We start from the raw sequence: 20,967 nt of genomic DNA, 5'->3' as shown, positions 1-20,967 counted from the left end.
GTATGTCATTGATTTCTATTAGGAATAACGTGACACTAATTACGAAGCCTTGCGGTATGCCATTTCGGCTAGTTATTGGATTGGAAAGGATTCCATTGGCTTTAACTTGGATCCTTCTGTTTTTCAGAAAGTTTTCTATAAATGCAAGCATGTGACCGTTTATTTTTTAGGTTATTATAGGCATCAGTAATTCTCGTTTGAGGTATCGAACCGCATGTTTTTTTTAATATCGAAGTATACTGTTACAAAATATTTATTACCATTATTTCTAATGTGACAAAGAGTAAAGAATTCATTATTTAGAAAGGTATTACATATACTTGTCTTATACTTGAATTGCTGATTTTAGGAATTGATGGCGTCTTTTAAAAAGTTTTTGAATTGTTGATAACTGAGTATGTAATTCTTGGCTGCGTTTTCATTGTTATTTTTAGTTAGTTCAAGTACTTCATTTATTGTTTTATGCATCGGGACGGAAGATGAGAGGCTTTTTTTTTGTTGAATGGTTATTTTAGGCTAAGAATTTTGAAGTTTAGGTCGTTTAATTTTACCAGATTGGTATGGTTATTTTCTGATGATAATGAAAATGGTCTTTTCTTATTTACATCATCCCTTCCTTGTCTATTGTGGGGGTTATCTCACGGTTAGATTGGAGAGAGTTTGAATTTGTGTTGATCTGGAAACTGATTGTAATTTGTGTTGTGTAGGCATTGTTTGGCTATATGTTCTTCCTGTTTGTATGTGTGACAGGCTAACTTGTCTGCGGTGATAAATATTCTGTATATGGTGTCATTTAAGGTGATTCCGAATGAGCTTGGATTCTTTTTAACATCATCTGAATTTACATAAACTTGACGTCGAAAACTTCGAATATATGAGAATTGTAGGTCGGTGATACCTGCTTTCAAGTAAATATTTTTTTAACAGGATTTAATATTGTGTTTTATAAACTAGTTTTCAATTGATTGTTCGGGATTATTTCGGCTACGTTTGATAGTATGATACGTGGAGCTGGTGAGCAAACTAGCATTGGTTGGATATCTACGGTTGCATTGTTTATTGTTACCATTTTGTGTTTTGTCAGATTCGTTGAACTGTTTCTTTGTTGTCGAGGTATATACACATTCTTCCGTTTAAAATTCTCGAGATCATTCGTTGCTTTGGATCGAGTTATGTTTCCATTGGTTCTTGCATATTTCTTAACCATTTAAATTGTTAGATCGCCTTGACGCGATTAGAAATTACTTATATTTTAAAGCAACAGCAGAAGAGAAATAAACATTTGATCGGTATAAGTTTTTCATGGTTTATTTTACAGTATTATGAACTATAAAACAAAAACAGTGTTAATCTTGTTTTAAATGCTGTTTATTTAGGTTTTAAACGGCATCCCTTTGAATTTCTTTTTTTTAAGATGGCTTGACAGTATGCAGGATTCCTGCCAAATTGGATTATTTGGAACAAACATTCAAAAAATGCTTAAAACTAGAATATATTATCTGGGCATTGACAATTGAACATTTCTATTTTTGTAAAAATTATCAAAATGATAGTTATTCGTTTGTGTTTGATCTATTGAATTTGTACAAAAAATCTGTACATTTTTTGTTTATATTTTTCGAAATTATTAAAAATTAGAGAAACATGGATCGTCAATGCCTAATATATATTATACTAAAGGTATTTGCAAAAATTTCAAGGTAATCGGTTGCTAAGGTTCTCGAGATATCTTGTACACCGTTTTTAAAACCATAGTTTCGAGAAAAACGCGTTTAAAGTTTCCGAATATAAGTTTTCATATAATTACCACTAATCAGCCATTTCGTACTTTCTTTCGTACTTTCAAACAATCACATTTTTATATCTATACATTGCACAATGAATAAGACAGTAAAAAAACTTCCGTTGAAAATATCAGCCGCAATATTAACATCAATCTCGACAGTTGCAATGTCACTAAATCAATTTTCCGGAGCTAAACACCAAATGGTATCATTGAAGCTTTCATTTTGGTTTTGTGCGAATCTACCCTCACAGCGTTCTAATAATTGGTCGCTGCTCAATTCCTCGTAAATAGGAGTAATAGTTTTTAGTAGATCCGTATGTAATGCTGATTTGTGGTTGTAATTTTGCAGATCATTGCTGGCTTTCGCTACTTGGTAACTGCACCAACTTTCTGGTCCTGGCGGACAATCTTCATGTTGCGGATTCTCGTTGGTAGAACGTTTGTGCTTTAAGGTAGTCCAAATTTGTTTCTTCATTTCTTCCTTGGAATTTTTGCTACTTCTTATCGCTAAGCCATAATAAGCACTTAGCTCGTCGATCAATTTCGCAGTCAACTTTCCTTTTCCTCCAAGTTCTTTTGTTTCTTTTTTTTATTTTTCTTAATCGAGCACCAGTTTGTTTTTGTACGTGTCCCACACACTCCTTTTTTACAATCAAAACATGGTCACTGTATGGACGACAATCAATGGGACGCGAATTGCACGAATCGTAACCCAACGAATCGGTTACAGACTTCTTAATTCTAAGAATACTTCGTTTTAAAGGCCGAAACCTTTTGAAATTTATTTTTAAGACTTCAAACTAATATTTCAGACAAAAAAGAATTCAACTGTTTGAATGAAGCCATCTTAAAAAAAAGAAATTCAAAGCGATGCCGTTTAAAACCTAAACAAACAGCATTTAAAACAAGATTAACACTGTTTTTGTTTTATAGTTCATAGTACTGTAAAATAAACCATGAAAAACTTATACCGATCAAATGTTTATTTCTCTTCTGCTGTTGCTTGAAAATATAAGTAATTTCTAATCGCGTGAAGGCGATCTAACCATTTAAAGGGTTAAGAAATATGCAAGAACCATTGGAAACATAACTGGATCCAAAACAATGAATGATCTCGAGAATTTTAAATTCCAAAGACGGAACAAGAATTCATTTACAATTTCGACTACAAGTAATAGTTGCACTGGTATAAAAATATCATGTTACCGATTCATGCAAGAATTAGCAAATTAAGCCAATCTTCTGCTACTCTCCACTGCGATTAGTAGAAAGATATTTATTGATTTCATTCTGTCAACTGCTAACAAAGAAAAGCAAACAAGAAAATGTGTAGTGTGTTGTTCAAAACGCACTGATGGAAAGAAAGTTATAAGAGAAACCGGATATTAGTTTACCGGTTAAGTATATCACATACATAGCAATTATTAAACAGGTACACGTGAAACATAATTTTTTACATTCTGTATCATAGGTAGAATGAATTTGGACCACAAAAAAGTAGGTACTTTTTTTTTTGCCACATTTCATAAATTTATTAGACTGTCAAAAGGTTAATTCTTCTTCTACCATCTGCTGCTTTTAGAATGATAGCCTGATCATTGGATGGTGTTTAATCTTGTTTTCTGTTGTGAGTTTAAATTTTCTGTGTTAGTATCTATTGGCAGATTTCTGTACTTGGAGATCTCATCTGTGTTTATATTTCTTGGTGTTAATATGGCGTTGTATGTACGTATATACACATAACTGTAATAGCTTGTGCATCGGTGGTGAGAACATCACCACTTTCTCGTTGTTACTAGCACTGTTACACTTTCTTATAGTCTCACTAGGTGTGCGTATCTGTAAAGATACCGATGTGATCAAATACGTTTTATCGCGTCAGCAGTCGGTTTGAAACTGATTATGAAATTTTGTTTCAGTTTTTATCCATAAGTTGGATGTATGTTCAATGTTTGTTTTAAAGGCGTTTTTCTTCTTCTTCGATATTTCTCCTTTTTGAACATGCTAGTTTAATCAAATTACAGAGTCAGTGAAAGATTCGTGGTCGATTCGATCGAAATGAGCTATTGAAAGGTTAGGATGTCGATGTGTGCGAAGAACCGGTTTGATCACGGTGTGAGCGTCTGATAAATCTTTGAACCTCGTTCTGCGCGGCTTTTCCTCGTTATTAGCACACAGGACGACGAAGTAGATTCGTAGAAATAACGCTATCGTGCCGGTTACGACACGAGGAATCATTGTAGCATGTAACGTTGTTTTATGATCAACTTTAGAAGTTACTTATGTAGTGGAACGTGTCCCTCTTGGCACGATTTACGTTTACAGTACTGTTATGATAATGCACAACTATTTTACAACTACATCAATACTCTTTAAATATTATTCTTTGGACATTGAGTTTTATCTCAAATTATTCAATTTCAGCAACTTGTGTGTAGAATTATTGTAGTTTGTGTTATAGAACAATTATTGAATAATACACGTATATTATATACGTATAAGTTTTATCAATTCATTTTGAACAAATAAATTGAACATTAGAAAAGCTAGCAAATGTGTATAATTTTGACAGTGTTGAAAATAATTTATTTAATGCAACATTTCAGTTTTATATCTTGAGCTCTATGTAGATAAAAATTCAAGTTAATTTATAATATTTATACTCATTGTAATACTGCATTTATTTATTTTTTAGGTTTATATATATATATATATATATATATATATATATATATATAATGTTTGTATTTATGTTTATAAATGTAAAAAATAAATAAATACAGTATTGTAATGAGTAATGAGTATAATTAAATTAAATATGTGCGCAAGAATGTAATTTAAGAATAAAAATAGAAATTTGCTTATCGAAAGAAAAGACATTGAAAATCAGATGAAAATATAATTTAGAAGAATAGAAAAGAGGCTTTTGTTATAAAAACTTACTGTTTTTTTAATAGAAATTAACAAGCAAAAATTCCATTGTTTAACAATTAAGATTCTTTATCCATCAATGGTTCTTAATCATTGAAATATTGTTATTTGTGAGGTCTTTTTTGTCGCTTTTTGAATCTCTAAAAGAAATTTTCTTCAATATATATTGTATTTTATTGTGATTTTTGTGTTTGATTTTGTGCACAACATTTTTGGTCTCAAGAGTGTTAGTTTTGCTCTTACTTAATTTTATTAGGTTTTATTCAATTCATTATAAAATTTATGAGTTGTGGGCAACGTGAATTTGTAGTAGTGTAGTTTGAAATATAGCAATGAAATTTATTTCTTATTGTAATCAATATATATATAAACTACACATGCGTACGATAGATCAAAGTAAAACCTGTAGAATTATAATTAATAACATTACTCTTATTTGAAAGGAAGGAGATTCTATTGTCAATGTATTTGTTTATAATGTTACCTATGTAATTTAATGTTTTTTTACCAGGAGATTTCCAACTAAGTAATATTCTAGAGGCAGATTAGGCTTAGATAGGCTTAGAGGCTTGTAAATTAATTTATTACTTATCTACATTTCCAAAGATGTAGGTTAACAATTGAAAAATCTGAGAAATTGATTTTATTGTCCTTTTCTTTTTCGATTTTTATTGTAAACTGCAATCTGTTATTGATCGAATTGAAAATATCGTAGATATTATTAGGCTAGTTTCTAATTTTTGTGACTGATTGTAAATTGTAGATCATTTACACGTATATACCTGTAATATAGCAAAAGTTTAAAATCTAATTCTAAATCTCAAGATTAGTCATTAGTAAGTCGATTGAAATGGAAAACAGACATGAATGAGAGAAACCATTTGGTGTACCATAAATTTTCTTGTAAAAGGTGCCATTAAAATTAAAATAGGTGTTGCTAAGAATAACATTCATTACTTTGGTAAATTGCTCCAAAGAAAAAACGACTGATTGTTCTAGGTATTTCCATTATTTTCCGAGACAGTGTCTAATAAACATTAGTGGTATGTTAGTAAACAAAATCATAATATAATATGAGATGATAAGTAAGTTTTATACGTGTTAATAAGTAGGAAATTTTTGGTGATACTATTTACAGGTAATGGTATGTTTATTTTATTTAATTTGTTTCGAGATAAGCAAACGTTACTTTTTCTTGGTTTTATGAAATAAGTGATCAGTGAAAATGAGTCATCAGTGAAAAATATCATTTTTAGATTATTTTTTTTACGCTTTTAAAATTATTTTCTAAAATCGTTTTTAGTACACGACACGTGACATTATATAGGTTTTATGATGTTATTTACTTAGTTTATTATTACAGTTACAATTTTGTTTAAAGCGATCTTAATTAGGGTTTAACGTTATATATTAATATTTCACGATTTTCCTTAATATGTGACTAAAAGAAAATCTCGTCAATTTAACATTTGTAGATATAGTTGTAAATTAGACAGTAGTAAATGTTTATGATTAAAATTTTCGCGTTAAACTTTCAATTACGAATCACGATGATCTTACAGCAATGAAGCCTTCTTATTGAAATAAAAGAAAATATTAATGAAACAGAATATTTTGATGTAATGTATAATATAATTATTTTAGAGGTACTTGTTTCATAAACGGGGATTAATAAATATTGTAACCCCTCATTTTCTAGTAGTGGTGTCTGTAAACTCATCTTGAATCAATATTACAAATATTTTCACGTATTCATAGTCCAACGTTAGATGTTGTACTAGTGTGCTCTTTAGAAAGAAAATTCCGCGGTTATTTACCTATTTCAAGCTAATTTACCCAAAATGCACATTTAATAATATATATCCGATATTCCCAAGCTAAGAGTAATCATTATACATGTAGAAGTATTGTGCTCAGAAGTAGAGTGAACTACCAAAATACCTAGTATCTTTGTTGAATTAATTTCGCTAATAACTACTAACTTTGTATTCAAATTTAGTTAAATAATAAGAATGTTATTACGATGTAGGGTATTTATATGCACAAATAATGATAATTAAAGAATTTATATCGATGATGATAGTTATCATTAGTTATTTAAAATTTGTTGTATTCCATGGTTGATTTGAACAGTAGGCTTGCAGTAAAAGTCGATCTAACGTGACTTATTTGTTTTTAAACTAATCGCATTGCTGTAATGCCATTATCAGTCTTACGTATTGCTCCGGCAGATTTATTACCTGACGTTATAAGTAGAGGCTGATAGTCCGTGGCAAAACACCGTGAGAAAGCATTGTGTGATGTTCAATAAATGACGATAAAAATTGGAAAGGTTTAAACGTTGGAGAGGAAAGATACGTTCATGGAGATACGCTTCTACTTATGAAACCCGATATTTCATTAACCGAACGATCAACATGATTCGAAATGAGCGGTAAATTAACCAGGAACAAAAACACTATAAACGTAAATATATTAATTTATACAAATTTTCTTTGAATTAAGATTATTATAAATACAAAAAGATAATCGTGTTTAAAGCATAGTGGACGAATTAACGGAAATTGATAATAGTCTTTGTATATGTGGACGTAAAATTCAATTGGATTTAGTAAATTTGATTCAAAAGTGTTTTTTTAATAGATTTGAATGTCTCCGATAATGTATCCCGCGACTGAAATTTATCGTACTTTAATAACGTCTGTAAACGTAAAAGTAACAGTCAATGAATTGCAACATTTGCTAGAATAAATCTAGCGACAGTAAAATATTTTTGTGATTTTACAGCTTTCAAATCGTCTCAGTAGAGACTATCACATAGCGATAAAAAAATATTGCATTTCATTTAAAGAAATATCGATAACCTTAAAATTTCATAAAAAAGCAATTTTGAAAAAATGTTATTCTACCATTATATGTTCCGTTCAAAAAAGTGTTCCTTTGGTCTGATAAATTTTTTCATAGTGTAACGGAGATATTCAAGGTAAACAAAGTTTTTTTCCGCCTTGTGCGCGCGCGCGCGCGTGTCTACACCTCGCTAACTGTCGCTGTACCTAACTCATTAGATGTACTGTGTTATCTCTACCATTTAATTGTATTTCATGCTCTCGATGTATATTATACATCCGGTTACACGGATTCGTGCCATGTAAGGCTTCAATGACTCAGTTTACTCCTTTTTCTCCATAGTACGTTTTTAGTTGTTACACAGTAGATGGCGGTACTACAACTGTGCAGTATATGTGCGTAGATTCGTTATATGCACCACCAATCACACGACAGAACAGATGAATCCTTCCAAAACATCTAACCTCGGCACAATTAACTTATGTAGGACTCGTTACACGAATCACTACGAAATAATAATGTTCTTCGTGGTTCTATAAACTCGGTTTTATTTACACAGTTTTTAATTTTGAGATTTTTCAGGTTACAAGACCTCGGAAAGTCCCAAGGAAATTTAGTAATAAAAAATCAACTACTCTCTATAAGACTCACATTCAATGTGGCTGTGAAGAGTTAAATACGAATAAGTTGCCTTTGGAGAACGATTTTCGAATTATGCAATTAATATTTTGCATAATTCATTTAAATAGCACGTGCAGATGCATTAAATACATTTAACACAGCAGAATGTGCAAAACAAATTTGCAGAATTCATTGTGAAAATGCATCGATGCATCTCTAATAAATCGTAATTTGTTTATAATCTATTGTAAACTGTAAATATTGTTAATAATAAATTGTTAATACAACATTATTATTTCATAACGATTCGTGTAACTCGTCACAGATGGATTAACCACGTCAAAGTTAGGTGTTTTGGGTGGATTCAGCTCTGATTGCTCTGCAATGCTATCGGTGGCATAATGATTCTGCAAACTACAATGCATTACTCTTGTAGTAACGCCGTATAGTGTTTCAGTGACTATGAAATAGTGACCTGAGCTACTTACATGGCACGAGGAAATATAGAAGTGTTCAATTCTTGGAACATCAGGCTGCCTAGCTCAACCCTAAACTTACAAATGATGAGGTAACATTGTATTTGATACGTAATTTTAACTGGTATTGTTGAATTGTTTAAACTCATTGTTTTAACTCGAGCAAAATTATTCCTACTAGTTTCATTTTTGCAGAATGTGTTTTGAAACGTATTTGTTATTAGTTTTTTTTTTTTTTCATATCGTTACGTATTGTTGATTTCCAGTCAACTTTTATAGCTTTAAGAAATATATTAAAATGGGTCACCCTATGTATTTCATATTATGAAAACGAACCTTGAACGAAAATGTATTTGTAGTTATTTTTCTTTTCGATATCTTACGTACAGTTGCTTCTTTTCATTTTTATCGCCACGTTGGTACGTGCGCGCTTATCACTCGATTAATTGCATCTGTGTCCATGCAACTGTTTTTCTTCGCTTTTGTTGCATCCACTTGAAAAGACTTCAATCGGGCTCGTTAAATTCGTTTGATAATTAACTTTGATATAAAAACATATACAATATCATCTTTGTTCACAAATGCTCCCTCGTGAATAGTGTCATAAAAATTCTTTCGGAAGATTATAGTAATGGGATACATTCTCTAACCATATTTTATTACTCTAATTTTAATTTTAATTAGTTTCATTTTACAAAGTTAATGCGAACTATTAATATTTTTAAAAGCGAAACGTGAACTGGCATGACATTCATCCGGAGTGGATGATATTTTTAAAGGAAAAGCGATAAAAGAAGTTTCCTCAACCTCGTGGTTTGGCCTCGTTTCACTATGCCGTTTCTCATGCTGCATCGTTCGGCCTCGTTCTCTGTGTTTTTCTCGTTTCCCTTTAAATGAAAATAAAACCCTGCCAGCCGATTCCTCTTCCCCCTTCGCGGCATGTGGTCTTTAAGCTGTTAAACGCAAACGTGCCTGCTGTTTAGTTCATAGTATATACGTGTTATCACTTATACGGGGCATGATTTTGATAGTTGAACTGTATTTAGTATTTCTTGAGACAGCTTATTAAGCTAAAGAATCTAAAATGTTTTTTTCTTCTTCCATTGTCACTTCAGTTTAAAATTAAAACTTATTTGGCACTAATAATGTGAATTGTATAATTATATGTTTCCGCACGATTGGTATGTAAAAAATTATCGGTAAAAGTCAATAATTTCATTTACGTATTTGTTGAAAGATATACGTAAATGGATTTATGTAATTAGATTTTTTTTGTTTAGTTTAATATATGTAGCGTTTGCGTATAGCTTTGGATCATTCTTATTTTCACTTAAAGGCTAAGATTATTTATACATTAACATTGAGTAGTATCGAATGATATTAAATATTTATCTATAGAATGTGACGTATAATTTTGTAGTGTCTTTTTTTTAATTTTACCTTATTCTGTATTGCATTATTTACCTACAAAAGCACTACTTTACCAAAAGTTACAAAAGCTATTGTATAATGACCCATAAAACATAATATAACAAAAGAATAGTTTATATTGCAAAAGATTATTATAAAAATTATGCTTTTTCACTATTTTGAAAGAAAGATCAGCTGTGTAGATATCATAAAAGCATACAAAACGAAAATATTTTCTACAATAAAGACGTTTCGAAGGTCAATTTTGTAGCAAATCGGGAATCATCGATGAAAATTGGAGCAGGGAATTGATGCTGAACTAACGAGTAAATTTTATTTACTTTTGTAGTCAGTGCACATTATAATTTGTTTTCAAACACCGTGTAATCAAATGATAGAATAATAGGCAAGAAAAAACAAAGAGAAAAGAAGATTTTTTTCATTTAGATTCGATATAGGTTCAATTAGATTGCACAATACGAACGCTACGCTGTCTACTTGGAACATAAACGTAAACGAAGCTCCTATATATGTCTACATACTAACACTTCTCCTTGTTATCGTATCTCTGGAACGCATGCTACTAGTCACGTATGCAGTATGTAGTACCTTGAACAGCTCACGGAATCCATATATCTTCTGCTTTTAATTTCTTTGGAATGAAAGGTACGTTAAAGATCAGCCACGTTTAATCTTTTTCAAATGGTTTAATTATTTCGCAAGTTTTTCAATGCGTACCTTCTTATTTTTACAACATCTTATCTCTATTAATATCATTATATTTCAGTACTCCATGCTTATAATTAATTGATCTTTTTCATTTTTATTGAAATATTTATATCCATTGCCAATAATCTCTTCTTCAATTGTTTATCGTTTATAATACGATATCGTCATATTCTGTTGCCTGGTTCAGTTTCATGTAAAAACTTTGCAATAACGATGAAAAGTTAGTTTCCTTTCTTCCATTGTAGTCTGTTTCTTCTAATTTTTCAATTTACTAAAAACGTTTAAAATATTCGGTGTAATGAAAATGGTCTTTATTCGTTGCTTAGGAACGAGAATCCTTGAATTTTATACAATAATCTGTAACTAACTGAAACGAGATTGTCCCTATTTTTGTTTATGTAATTTATTATTGTATCTGTATGCAAATATTATTAGTGGGTTATTTTTATTTGAACGTAAATGAACATTTTCGAGGAATGATTTAAATATCGTATAATTTAAAGTAGTCCGAATTAAATAGTGTTTGGACTCATTTTCATCAGGAGAACGTCACCAATCTATCGATAATACTTTTATATATAATATAAGTATATAGCTGAAACGCTGAGGATTCAATTTCCTTTCAATTACAGAGGGAGGTTATTATATAAGTATAGAGTATACCTGTAATATATTTCAAGGTCATTGAAATCGATAATACGTTAATTAATTATGTAACAATGAACTTATAGACACAATGATTTACCAATTAATTAACTTATTCAATTGCCGTTAACTTGGTAAATAATTACCTAAATATTCTTACATCGATCAGAAAAGTATCTACTCGATGAATAAAAGTATTACAGAAGAGCGAAGGCGGTAGCTGATTTCGACTGGCGAGCCACTAAAAATAGTGCGCGGTGCGTCTTGCAAGGAATATGTACGTACATATGTTCAAAGAGCATTAAACCGAATAAATTCGGTAAAATTTGAATGATCGTCAGTATCGATGACGCTGGTGCGGCGTAAGAACACTAGCAATGGGAGCTGCTGTGAGAGCAAAGGACACGAGGGACGCGCGTTTGTCTATGCCCGTGCATGTGCCGTGTAACATGCTCGCGTGCATTCGTGCGTGCGTCATATGGGCTTGTTGTTCGCTGTCGCGTCTCTCGGGGGGTAAAACCCCAGCGACCAGCTGTCTCTGCAGTCTATTTAGTTTTATTTGTTCCCTTTACCTCGCCCCTTTACCCGCGCTCCCCTCCACCCTTTTACTACGAGTCATCCAGCTATCGTTCGCGCGTACAGACACTCGCCCGTCCCACGTCGCGTCGCGTAATTCTTCCACTTGTTCAAAGGGCGCGCACTTAAAAAGCGTCCTATCTAGTATCGCTAAAAATAGGAAGAGCCTTGTGCTTCTACTGCCGCTTACCGGCAGCAGTTAACGACGAGCACCGCGGCTTTGATGTTTAATTATACCTTGTTTATTTGTACGGGATTAGATCAACACCGGACATGACTTATGATCAGGGAAGCTATAAAATCTGTATAAGATTGAGCATTATTATTGATCCATCAATGTTTTCGGTTTTACGAACACGGTTGATAGTAGTTTTTGCAGGGTTAATAATTTCGGTGAAAAAAAAATTATTGCACACAGATGCGAGGCGTAACGTTAAGGAGAGATTCTCGTGCGAGGGTTTTAAAAACCGAGGATTTTCAAGAATTTTTTGCGGGGAAAATTATTGGTAATAACGAACAGCGTATAATCGAGTCAACCATTTTTGGCGGTGCACTTATCGATGATGTGCAATGTAGCGTTTGTCACAGTTATCCGAAAGTCAAAAATAATAAATTCTGTCCAAGTTGTATAGTTTACGCTTGGATTACATCTATTTGCGAACAAAATTTGGAAAAATTGAAGATGTAGTGGTTGGCAGAAAAATGAATTTGTTTAAAAACAAATTTAAAAATTTGTAATGTTTCTTGATATTACAAGAAAATTAAATTTTCGTTTTGAAATGAGAAAATCATTTTGAAATTTTTTTTTAAACGGTACGCTTGTATTGAGAGCATAAGTGGGCATTGTATTGAAAAACCGTATCAAAATTAACTAGTGCACCGTGTCAATTGTTCTATCACAGTTTACTAATGATAGAATTACCGAGTTAACAAATTATGTATTAAATGATTTGAAAATGAAAGTATTTATGGGTTAATGAGATATATTTCGTAATGTATATTTTTATCGACAAGTAATGATGTTTTACGTTATAATTGACAAAAATAAAAAAAAAGTCAGTTGAAGTAAATGCAATATATGTTTACAGAAAGTTTTCTAAATATACTTAATAAAACACACACAATGGTGTAATAAATTGTTTAAATGAGTAATAAAATGATTTAAGTAAAAGTTAATATGTATGTACGCGCACAAATAAAAATAAGAATTGAAATTTATATGTAGGCAAAAAGAATGTAAAAGTTCAGGTTGTGTTAAAATTTAGAACAATAGAAAGGAAACATTCTGCCAGAAAAGTTTACTGTTTGATTAACTAAAATTAATACGTGAAAAATCCAATGTCTCAATTAATCTTAAACAATTTAATCGAACATGAAAACGAAATAGACGGACCTTGAAGTTTAAATGAAAAATAAACAATCATTGTGTATCAGAAATATATATAGAAGCGTGAGGTAAATGGCCATAAAGATAAAAAAATAAAACAGATTTATGGATAATGCTAAATAATCGCATGAGAGAATCAACACCAAAAGGTGAGTACAATAAAACGTAGTGGAACTCTCCTGTGGAATTACATGTATTGGAAGTATTTAAAAAAGCAAAATAACAATTTTATAAATCTGGACGAGTTTCTTGGTGTTGAAATTCAAAATGTTATTTTGTTGAGCGATTTAATATAGAAGATTTCAGAAATTGGTCTTTCACGATGGTGACTCTCCAAATTCATTATTGCAGCATTATTCTCATCGATATCACGTTCATTATTAGAACAACGGTTCTTAATCATTGAAACATTGCTCCTTGTGAGGTATTTTTTGTATTATTGTATTGTATATATTGTATAATTCAAGAGTGTTAGATATATTTCGTGTACATTTTTGTTATGCGTAGATGAAAATAAGGAAAGGTGAATGTTTTAGAAATGGATTTTTTGAAAGTTACCTAATTTTTACACTTCAATAGACAATATAATGTATTGGTTTATTTAGTAGATCGATTGCACATTATAGTCATACGTGAAGACAAACGAATAGAAGATAAAAGAGAGAAAAAAAACAGGAAAGAGCGGCGTATAAATTAAGATTGACTACATAGATATTGAACACCTTACCATATAAAAGAATGTGGGAACAAGGTTGTGATTATAGGTAATAGAGATAACAAGGGGAGATTTTCAACTTTTTGTATCCTGCTTTGCCTCTATTGCGTTATATATTCATATATAACCTGTGCATATAAAATGTATCATTTTCATTTCATGGTATTCATATACCTACATACTTTGTAAATGAATGTTACTTGTTTGTTAAATTTTATAGTGTGCGTGAATATTGTATCAAGGTGCAATAATACCCTCATTTTTACGTTTATTTGTAATTTTTTAATTATTTCGTACATATCATGTTTATACATTTATCGTACATTCTAAGTATATTCTGATATATATTTCAAAATTGCAATCACAAATTTGATGTTAAAATCAGTAGTTTCTTTATTTTTACTTACAAATAGTCAAATCTTTTAAAATTAGAGAAATAAATAACTCTTAATCGATTCCTTTACTTTAATATTGCTCATTTATTGCACGTATAATGGTTATAATGTTTATAAGATGTGAATATTTCATTACCATTTTTCGCATTGTCTCCTTGTTATTAATTTTCTTTCCCCCATTCGCTTCTCCCCCCCCCCCCCCCCTCTGGTGAATTGTATTTTTTTATTTGGTACAAAAACTTCCAGCCTGGAGGGATCTGTATGTATCTGGTAGAATTTCGAGGGCCGCAACACACTCCATTAACGATCAACATCTGGCCTCTGCCAGCTGCTATTTAGCGGGCAAAAGGCAACTACTAATGTGGATACTCGTTGCATATTTCGGCTTCCTTGTTGTTTCGTTTCTCAACATTTCCACGGTACCTACCGATTATTATTGAATGTTAAGCTCTTCCTTTGGATCCCTTCCTTCAGAATTACGATCTGCTCTTTTCTATTTCTGATTCGTGAAATACGTGATTACATTCTCTGTACTAATATTTTCTACATTCTTCGCGTTTCACTTTGAATTTTTAATTATCATATTTCTCGAAACGTTTCCTACATTTCATAGCTACGTAACATTCTTCGGTCTAGAAAGAGAAACTACGTCTGTTTTCGAAAAGTTTCGCAAGTTCGATCGACGTGTGAATTTACGATACAAATATATAAGATTGTACCGAACATCTGTATTTCGGGAGAAATGTATAATTAAAATGGCGAAAATGATCTTTTACTTGAAATACACTCGGTGCACTTTTCACGCGATCTCTTTTTAATACAATCCAGAAAAAGAGAACTAATATTAATTTTTGCAAGAACTTTGTATTTTACCACGATTTCAAAAATTGAATTTTTGTGAAAATGTCTATTATACGTACATATGATACATAGTTGATACTGTTGTTCAATAGTGACGTGAATAATCCAATCTTAAAATTGTATACGAGCAAATGTTTAAGCTCTAAGAAACCTATTTTGGCGCGTGTGTTTCTTCTATGTACATACATATATGTGTTATTTGTGTAATATATGTTATATTTGTAATGTGTGTCAACAGTACACACTGCCTAACATGAAATACAATATATGTATGTGTACATACGCACAAGGGTCATTTCATGCTAAATCGGACACCTTTTGAAATAACATTTCAGATTTGGATATATTATAATCTTTAACGATATATAAACGTATCTGAAAGTATTTTTATAACTTTTGAAAATTATCGTATTGACAGTAGTTTAGGAAATAGTGCTATATTTTGGTAAATAAGTTATGACTATTGAACTGACTTGAGATCTTAATCTCCATAAAAATAACTACCGGATAAAAATTACTTCGGTTGCAAAAAAAGTCTCGTTTTTAATTTTGTCTGAAATTCTTTTAAAGAAATATCCAATTTCAATAGCTGAGGAAAACTGAAGAATCGGAACAAATTGAGAACGTCGTCCTATTTAGTCTATTTACAGATCAATTTTCAAAAATGATAATACTTCAAAATTAACTATATGAATATTTACTGCAGTTATCTCTGTGTCGAAGCGTGTCAGTTCGTATGTATGTATTAACACTGCATTTCTTAATGTTAATCAAGAAACCATACGAAGGGCCAGGAAATCTTTTATTTATCGTCTACAAAAATTGAACCACGTAAAGGAACATCATTTTTGAGCATTTGACGAAATAAACGTTTATAATCGATCTTTCTGTTGCGATTGTTTCATTTCTTTTGCTTTCGTGCATTTCTAAATTTGCTGTTCCCAAAGTCATTTGAATGTTATGTTATCGTATATCATTATATTTGTTTTGACAGCAGTTATAACACTGCAACGATACATGTGTGCAATTCCATTTAAAAAAGCGTCGATGTCTCTTTAGTCTCGGAAAAACGTGATCTTGAGAGAGAAGATTTATCATTGTAATATTTATCTCTGAATTAAACATTTTGTACATAACTAAAATCGTAAACTAAACCGATAAAAAATCAACAATTATCAACATTTTTTAAAATCCTTCGAGGTACTCGAAACGTTACTCCAAAACGTATCCAAGTAGGCAAATGAACGACGCTCGATACTTGTAATGGATACATATGTACATCTGGAGTTGTCATATGGAAAGAGTCCTTTCTTTGGAAGGCTAAGTGCAGAGATGGGCAAAATGCAGAATTTTATTTAAGTAACGGACGACGAATAAAAGCAACGTATAGCGACTTATTCGCGACATTCGTTCTTCTATTTAAGTTATTCAAACGAATCTTTATCTATTCGACATCGTAACATCGTTCTGTAATTCAATTTTTTATTTTGATTCAACAACTGACGAATTAAGCATTGTTTATCTTTTATTCGTTATATACAATTTTTATCTATATGAGAATTTCATCCATTTCTGAGAAAACTGAATAAAAGTCGAATACAGTCAACGAATACTTTTAAACATTCCATTATGTACAAGATACAATTTACACATTGATTTATGTTGTATGACTGCAACTTGGTAAAGTATATACCATTCGAATGAATCTTAAAATACACTTTGCTGTTTCTGTATATGGTATTGTTTGACAATTTAATGTAGAATTCTTTTAAGACGAATCACGTCAAAAGGAGATCAACGTTTTCAGTTTAAAAAGTATTATACTCTGTGGAAAGTTTAAAGGAACGTTGCATCATTGTTGTTCAATGAGACATTTGTACAAACATGACGTATATTTCACTATCGCGTCTCTTATCTCTTTTATTGTACTGGAATCAGATAAAAGAAAATGTTAAGTAAAAGGAGATTACTCTATATCTTCGACTTAATGATGATTCTGCCGATGCAAATTCTTCGTTCTAGTTTTCCAGAGTTTACTTATCGTACAAGTGGAAAAAATATAGAGCGTATCTTCTCAAGTTTACGAAATAGAAGAAGGGGGCATCTAGTTGAATACATGTACATATGTGCACTTTGCCCTGCAAATGTGTGCTGTCCGTAATCTCGTCCTAAACCGGTTGCATTGAAACAAAAGCAGGACGAGCAAAAAAAAAAAAAGCAAGTTGGTAACTCGTGGAAACTTTACATCACATTATTAAATATTCTCCATCTACACTGAATACGCTCCTTAACGCGGCTATTATTGTAATTTTTTTTTCCATTATTTGATATAGCATCAACCATTTATATGGGTCATGGCCTACAAAAAGATCAAACTTTACAATTTATTTATTATACAGTTGGGTGTGCTTTAAATTCTGGGTAGAACAGTTTTTGAATTCATTCGTCGTTTTTTAAGGTGGGCCTTGTGTTGGATTGTTGTTTCTAAGATGAACTGAACACAGGTCACAGAATGAGGGTTTTTCTTTGTTGAGGAAATACTAATGCGTAAGTGCAGTATTTTCTATCGCAAAAAAATTTTAAATTCTTGAAAATATGATCTGATTTTGTTTTGATAGTGAGCGTGGTACGTTACTTTTGAAAAAATCATGTTTAATCAATAGCAGTCGTGGCTTTATTAAGGATTTACATTTCTCGTTTCAGTTTTCTTTTATTTTCTTCTTTAAATCAGGAAAGTTACTTTCCTAGGATATATCGGTACTATGATCGGAGGTTAGCGAATCAGCTATTTCTCTGGTCACTTTATTTGTTCTTTCATTCCCTTAAGTATAGTAGCAAACCCATCGCTCACGTGGTTGGAGATGTGATTTTTAAAACATGGTTTTGTAGTGTTTGATTGCACGATTTGAAATGTTGTTGTTGTTAGTTGATTTTCGTTTAGTGTTTATAAAGAATTGTTAAAAGGTATGTCTCTCTTTTATTAAAAAGTATATATTCTCATATACGTCTCTACAATTAGAAATTATAGTCTTTTGCAATGTTAATTGGGTTTTCGATACAAAATGGGTTTTACAGAAGACTTTTGAACTGAATACTATAGTATAGTCTAGGACAAAATGATTTCTCTAGACTAGATTAGTTTGAGTTTCTTTCTTGCACTGGTGCTTTAAAGTTCGTTGTTTAAATCGTTGTATTTGTGGTTTGGTTTAGCAATTGATAGTTTATGACTGTAATTATGATTCTGAAAAGAGACTTGTAGAAATTGACAATGGTCTTTTGTTAGGTGTGTGAGCTTGATTGCTAAATAAATTGCCTACCAAATCATTCCTTATGTCGAAGCTGGTTTTGGCTTAATTATTAATATTATTGTTGAAGTTAGAATTGTCGACTTTTTTTCTTCTCCAAGTTTACAATTGGACTATTGAACAGATTATGTAAATTATTGCCAATTTTTTCATTTGTATTTGATGTTGCTGCTTTTGACAATTTGTCACGTTGCTTGGTAACGTGCCCTTCTTATGCACATAAAAAATAGCTGATCTTATCAATGAACAGAAAGATTTTATATTGAGTGCTATCGTGTGCGATAAAAACGGATTCGAGTATTTTTTCGATGTTGTCTGGATTGACGAACCAGGTTCTTGTATCTTAACTCGGACAAAGGAACACATCTTGGATGGCATTCTGATATTGTGGTTAGCAAGAATATTTTCCTTCATATCCTATTACAAAATTTCACGCGCCGTTGTAGATCATTTTTCTTCAATGTTCGCATAATAAAAGATTGGTCAGGATTTTTTATTTTGCAGTTTTCGAATTTTGCGTACCGAAGCTATCGAAATATTCCATAACGAAGCAACTTTCCTTATTAAAGTAGAAGTGTTTTGTTCAAAGTGCAAGAGAACCTCAAGTTGTTTATCTTCGATAAGAATATTTTTGATCGGATTATGATTTTGTCATCTCGAAGTTCCTGTCCTTTTAAGATGTTTTTCAACTGAAGCGAACTATCTCTCACTTAGTTGTACCTTAATACATAATAAATTCGTATTGTTGTACAATAATACATAATGTATTCGCGATGAGCACGTAGCATATCCACTTTTTCTTCAATCGAATATCGGTACATTTCAATTACAATATTATTATCTTTGAGTAATACGTGGATTAACTAGAAATGCCGTCTGTTCGAATCGCGAAAAGAACAAATTTACCATAACGCAAAATAAATTAATCATCAAAATATTTATTACTTTTTTAACTTTATCGTGTACTAGATCGTGTTGAATTCGTCTCAGTGGCAGCTATGATAAAATGTACAAAAATTATAGCCATTAATTTAAAAACGGCCGCATCATTGTCATTTTACGACTATGGTTACAATCTCTTTTTTTTTATTATTTATCCTGATCAATTGTGTTGCGTATTAAAAACGGTGAAACTCATTCATACATTTTCTTCTAAAATCTACCATTTGTGAGAATTAATAGCGTGAGTATCTTGTATTCGTGTTATTTATACAGAAAAATAAAATAATTGTTTATAAAAATGTATGTATTTTTATATAATGTAATATAATTCTTCGTTTCGATGTTTGTGTATATGATATAGGGTGTTAATGCATTTGTGGGGCACTTTTGGTGGATACAACTTGTTATTCCAAAATAGCTTTTCCGACTAGGACTTTATTTGTCCTTTCGCGTGTTCTGGAAACGAACAAGCTGTTCATTGAAAGATTGAAAGACTGGCCAGAGATATTAGCATAAAGTTTAGAAGAATTATTATTGTTTATTACTATATAGATATATGTAGTTATCGTTATATAGAGTCAGAAAAAATAATAGATAGTATAGAGTCACGACGCGAATGTATCTATGTATGTCTGTGTTACGTGCGTGAAAGCTGGAAAGGTCAAGTGATGTGACCGACGTTACTTCAAAGGAAGTGCAATATTTTTAACAGAGGAACCTGACGCAGGTAAAATTCGTCACGCATTGTAGGCAATGAACCATTAAATACAATGCAATAAGAATGAACATCAACATGCATCAACAGCATATTTTGTAGATTTATACAAATTTGAAAAATTTGCACACGATTTGGAAATTTTTCCTACAAAGTTAGAATGTCAAAGAACACATTTTTTTTGTTACATCTTAAAATGGAAACTTTGCACGAAAGTATACGACAGAAAAGACATAGAAGTAAATACATCTTACAAATGAACTTCGAATCATAATATTTTTTACGGTTTACGAATTAGGACTATGTTACGTCGTGAAACAGACTTTTAAAACGGTCAACTTTGAACAAGTATTAAGCCTTATAAAATGGATTTACGAGTGTGTGTTCCGTCGTTTTAAATCTTTTACAGTAACTCGTGATAAAAATTAAAGCATTTTGTGACAGTCACAAGAGTGACTTTTCTAGAGCTAGATTGGCACACCGTGCGGTGTGTGTGTGTAATGTTTCATGGTTGAATCCTTGATTACATCGATTCTCTTCTTTACGAGGAAATGAATTGCTTATTGTGGCGGAACTATACGATCTTGTAGACTGTACGGTTGGCGGATTCAGTAATTTTCCATTCG

General features: G+C 31.4%; 2 protein-coding genes across 5 annotated transcripts in view; one reads left to right on the top strand and one right to left on the bottom strand.

Annotated features, from left to right (window-relative positions):
* Ipk1 (Inositol phosphate kinase 1) overlaps positions 1–20,967 on the top strand; it is a 375,197-nt gene that overhangs the window by 20,130 nt on the left and 334,100 nt on the right. For 2 of the 4 annotated variants that reach the window (XM_076315765.1, XM_076315764.1), the window contains exon 2: positions 2,136–2,238. The exons of the other annotated variants lie outside the window; for them this stretch is intronic. The gene's annotated coding sequence lies outside the window, so the exon portion shown is untranslated. The remainder of the gene's footprint in view (positions 1–2,135; positions 2,239–20,967) is intronic. 4 annotated transcript variants of the gene reach the window in all.
* LOC143149621 (uncharacterized) lies at positions 1,962–5,667 on the bottom strand. Its single transcript, XM_076317191.1, is given in 6 exon segments — positions 1,962–2,375; positions 2,377–2,586; positions 2,863–2,951; positions 3,461–3,473; positions 3,524–3,625; positions 5,608–5,667. Coding segments are annotated over 6 exon segments (888 nt in total).

This window comes from Ptiloglossa arizonensis, chromosome 7 (assembly GCF_051014685.1).
Source record: "Ptiloglossa arizonensis isolate GNS036 chromosome 7, iyPtiAriz1_principal, whole genome shotgun sequence".
NCBI classification, from domain to species: Eukaryota; Metazoa; Arthropoda; class Insecta; order Hymenoptera; family Colletidae; genus Ptiloglossa; species Ptiloglossa arizonensis.
This window is presented reverse-complemented; position numbering and strand designations above follow the sequence as displayed.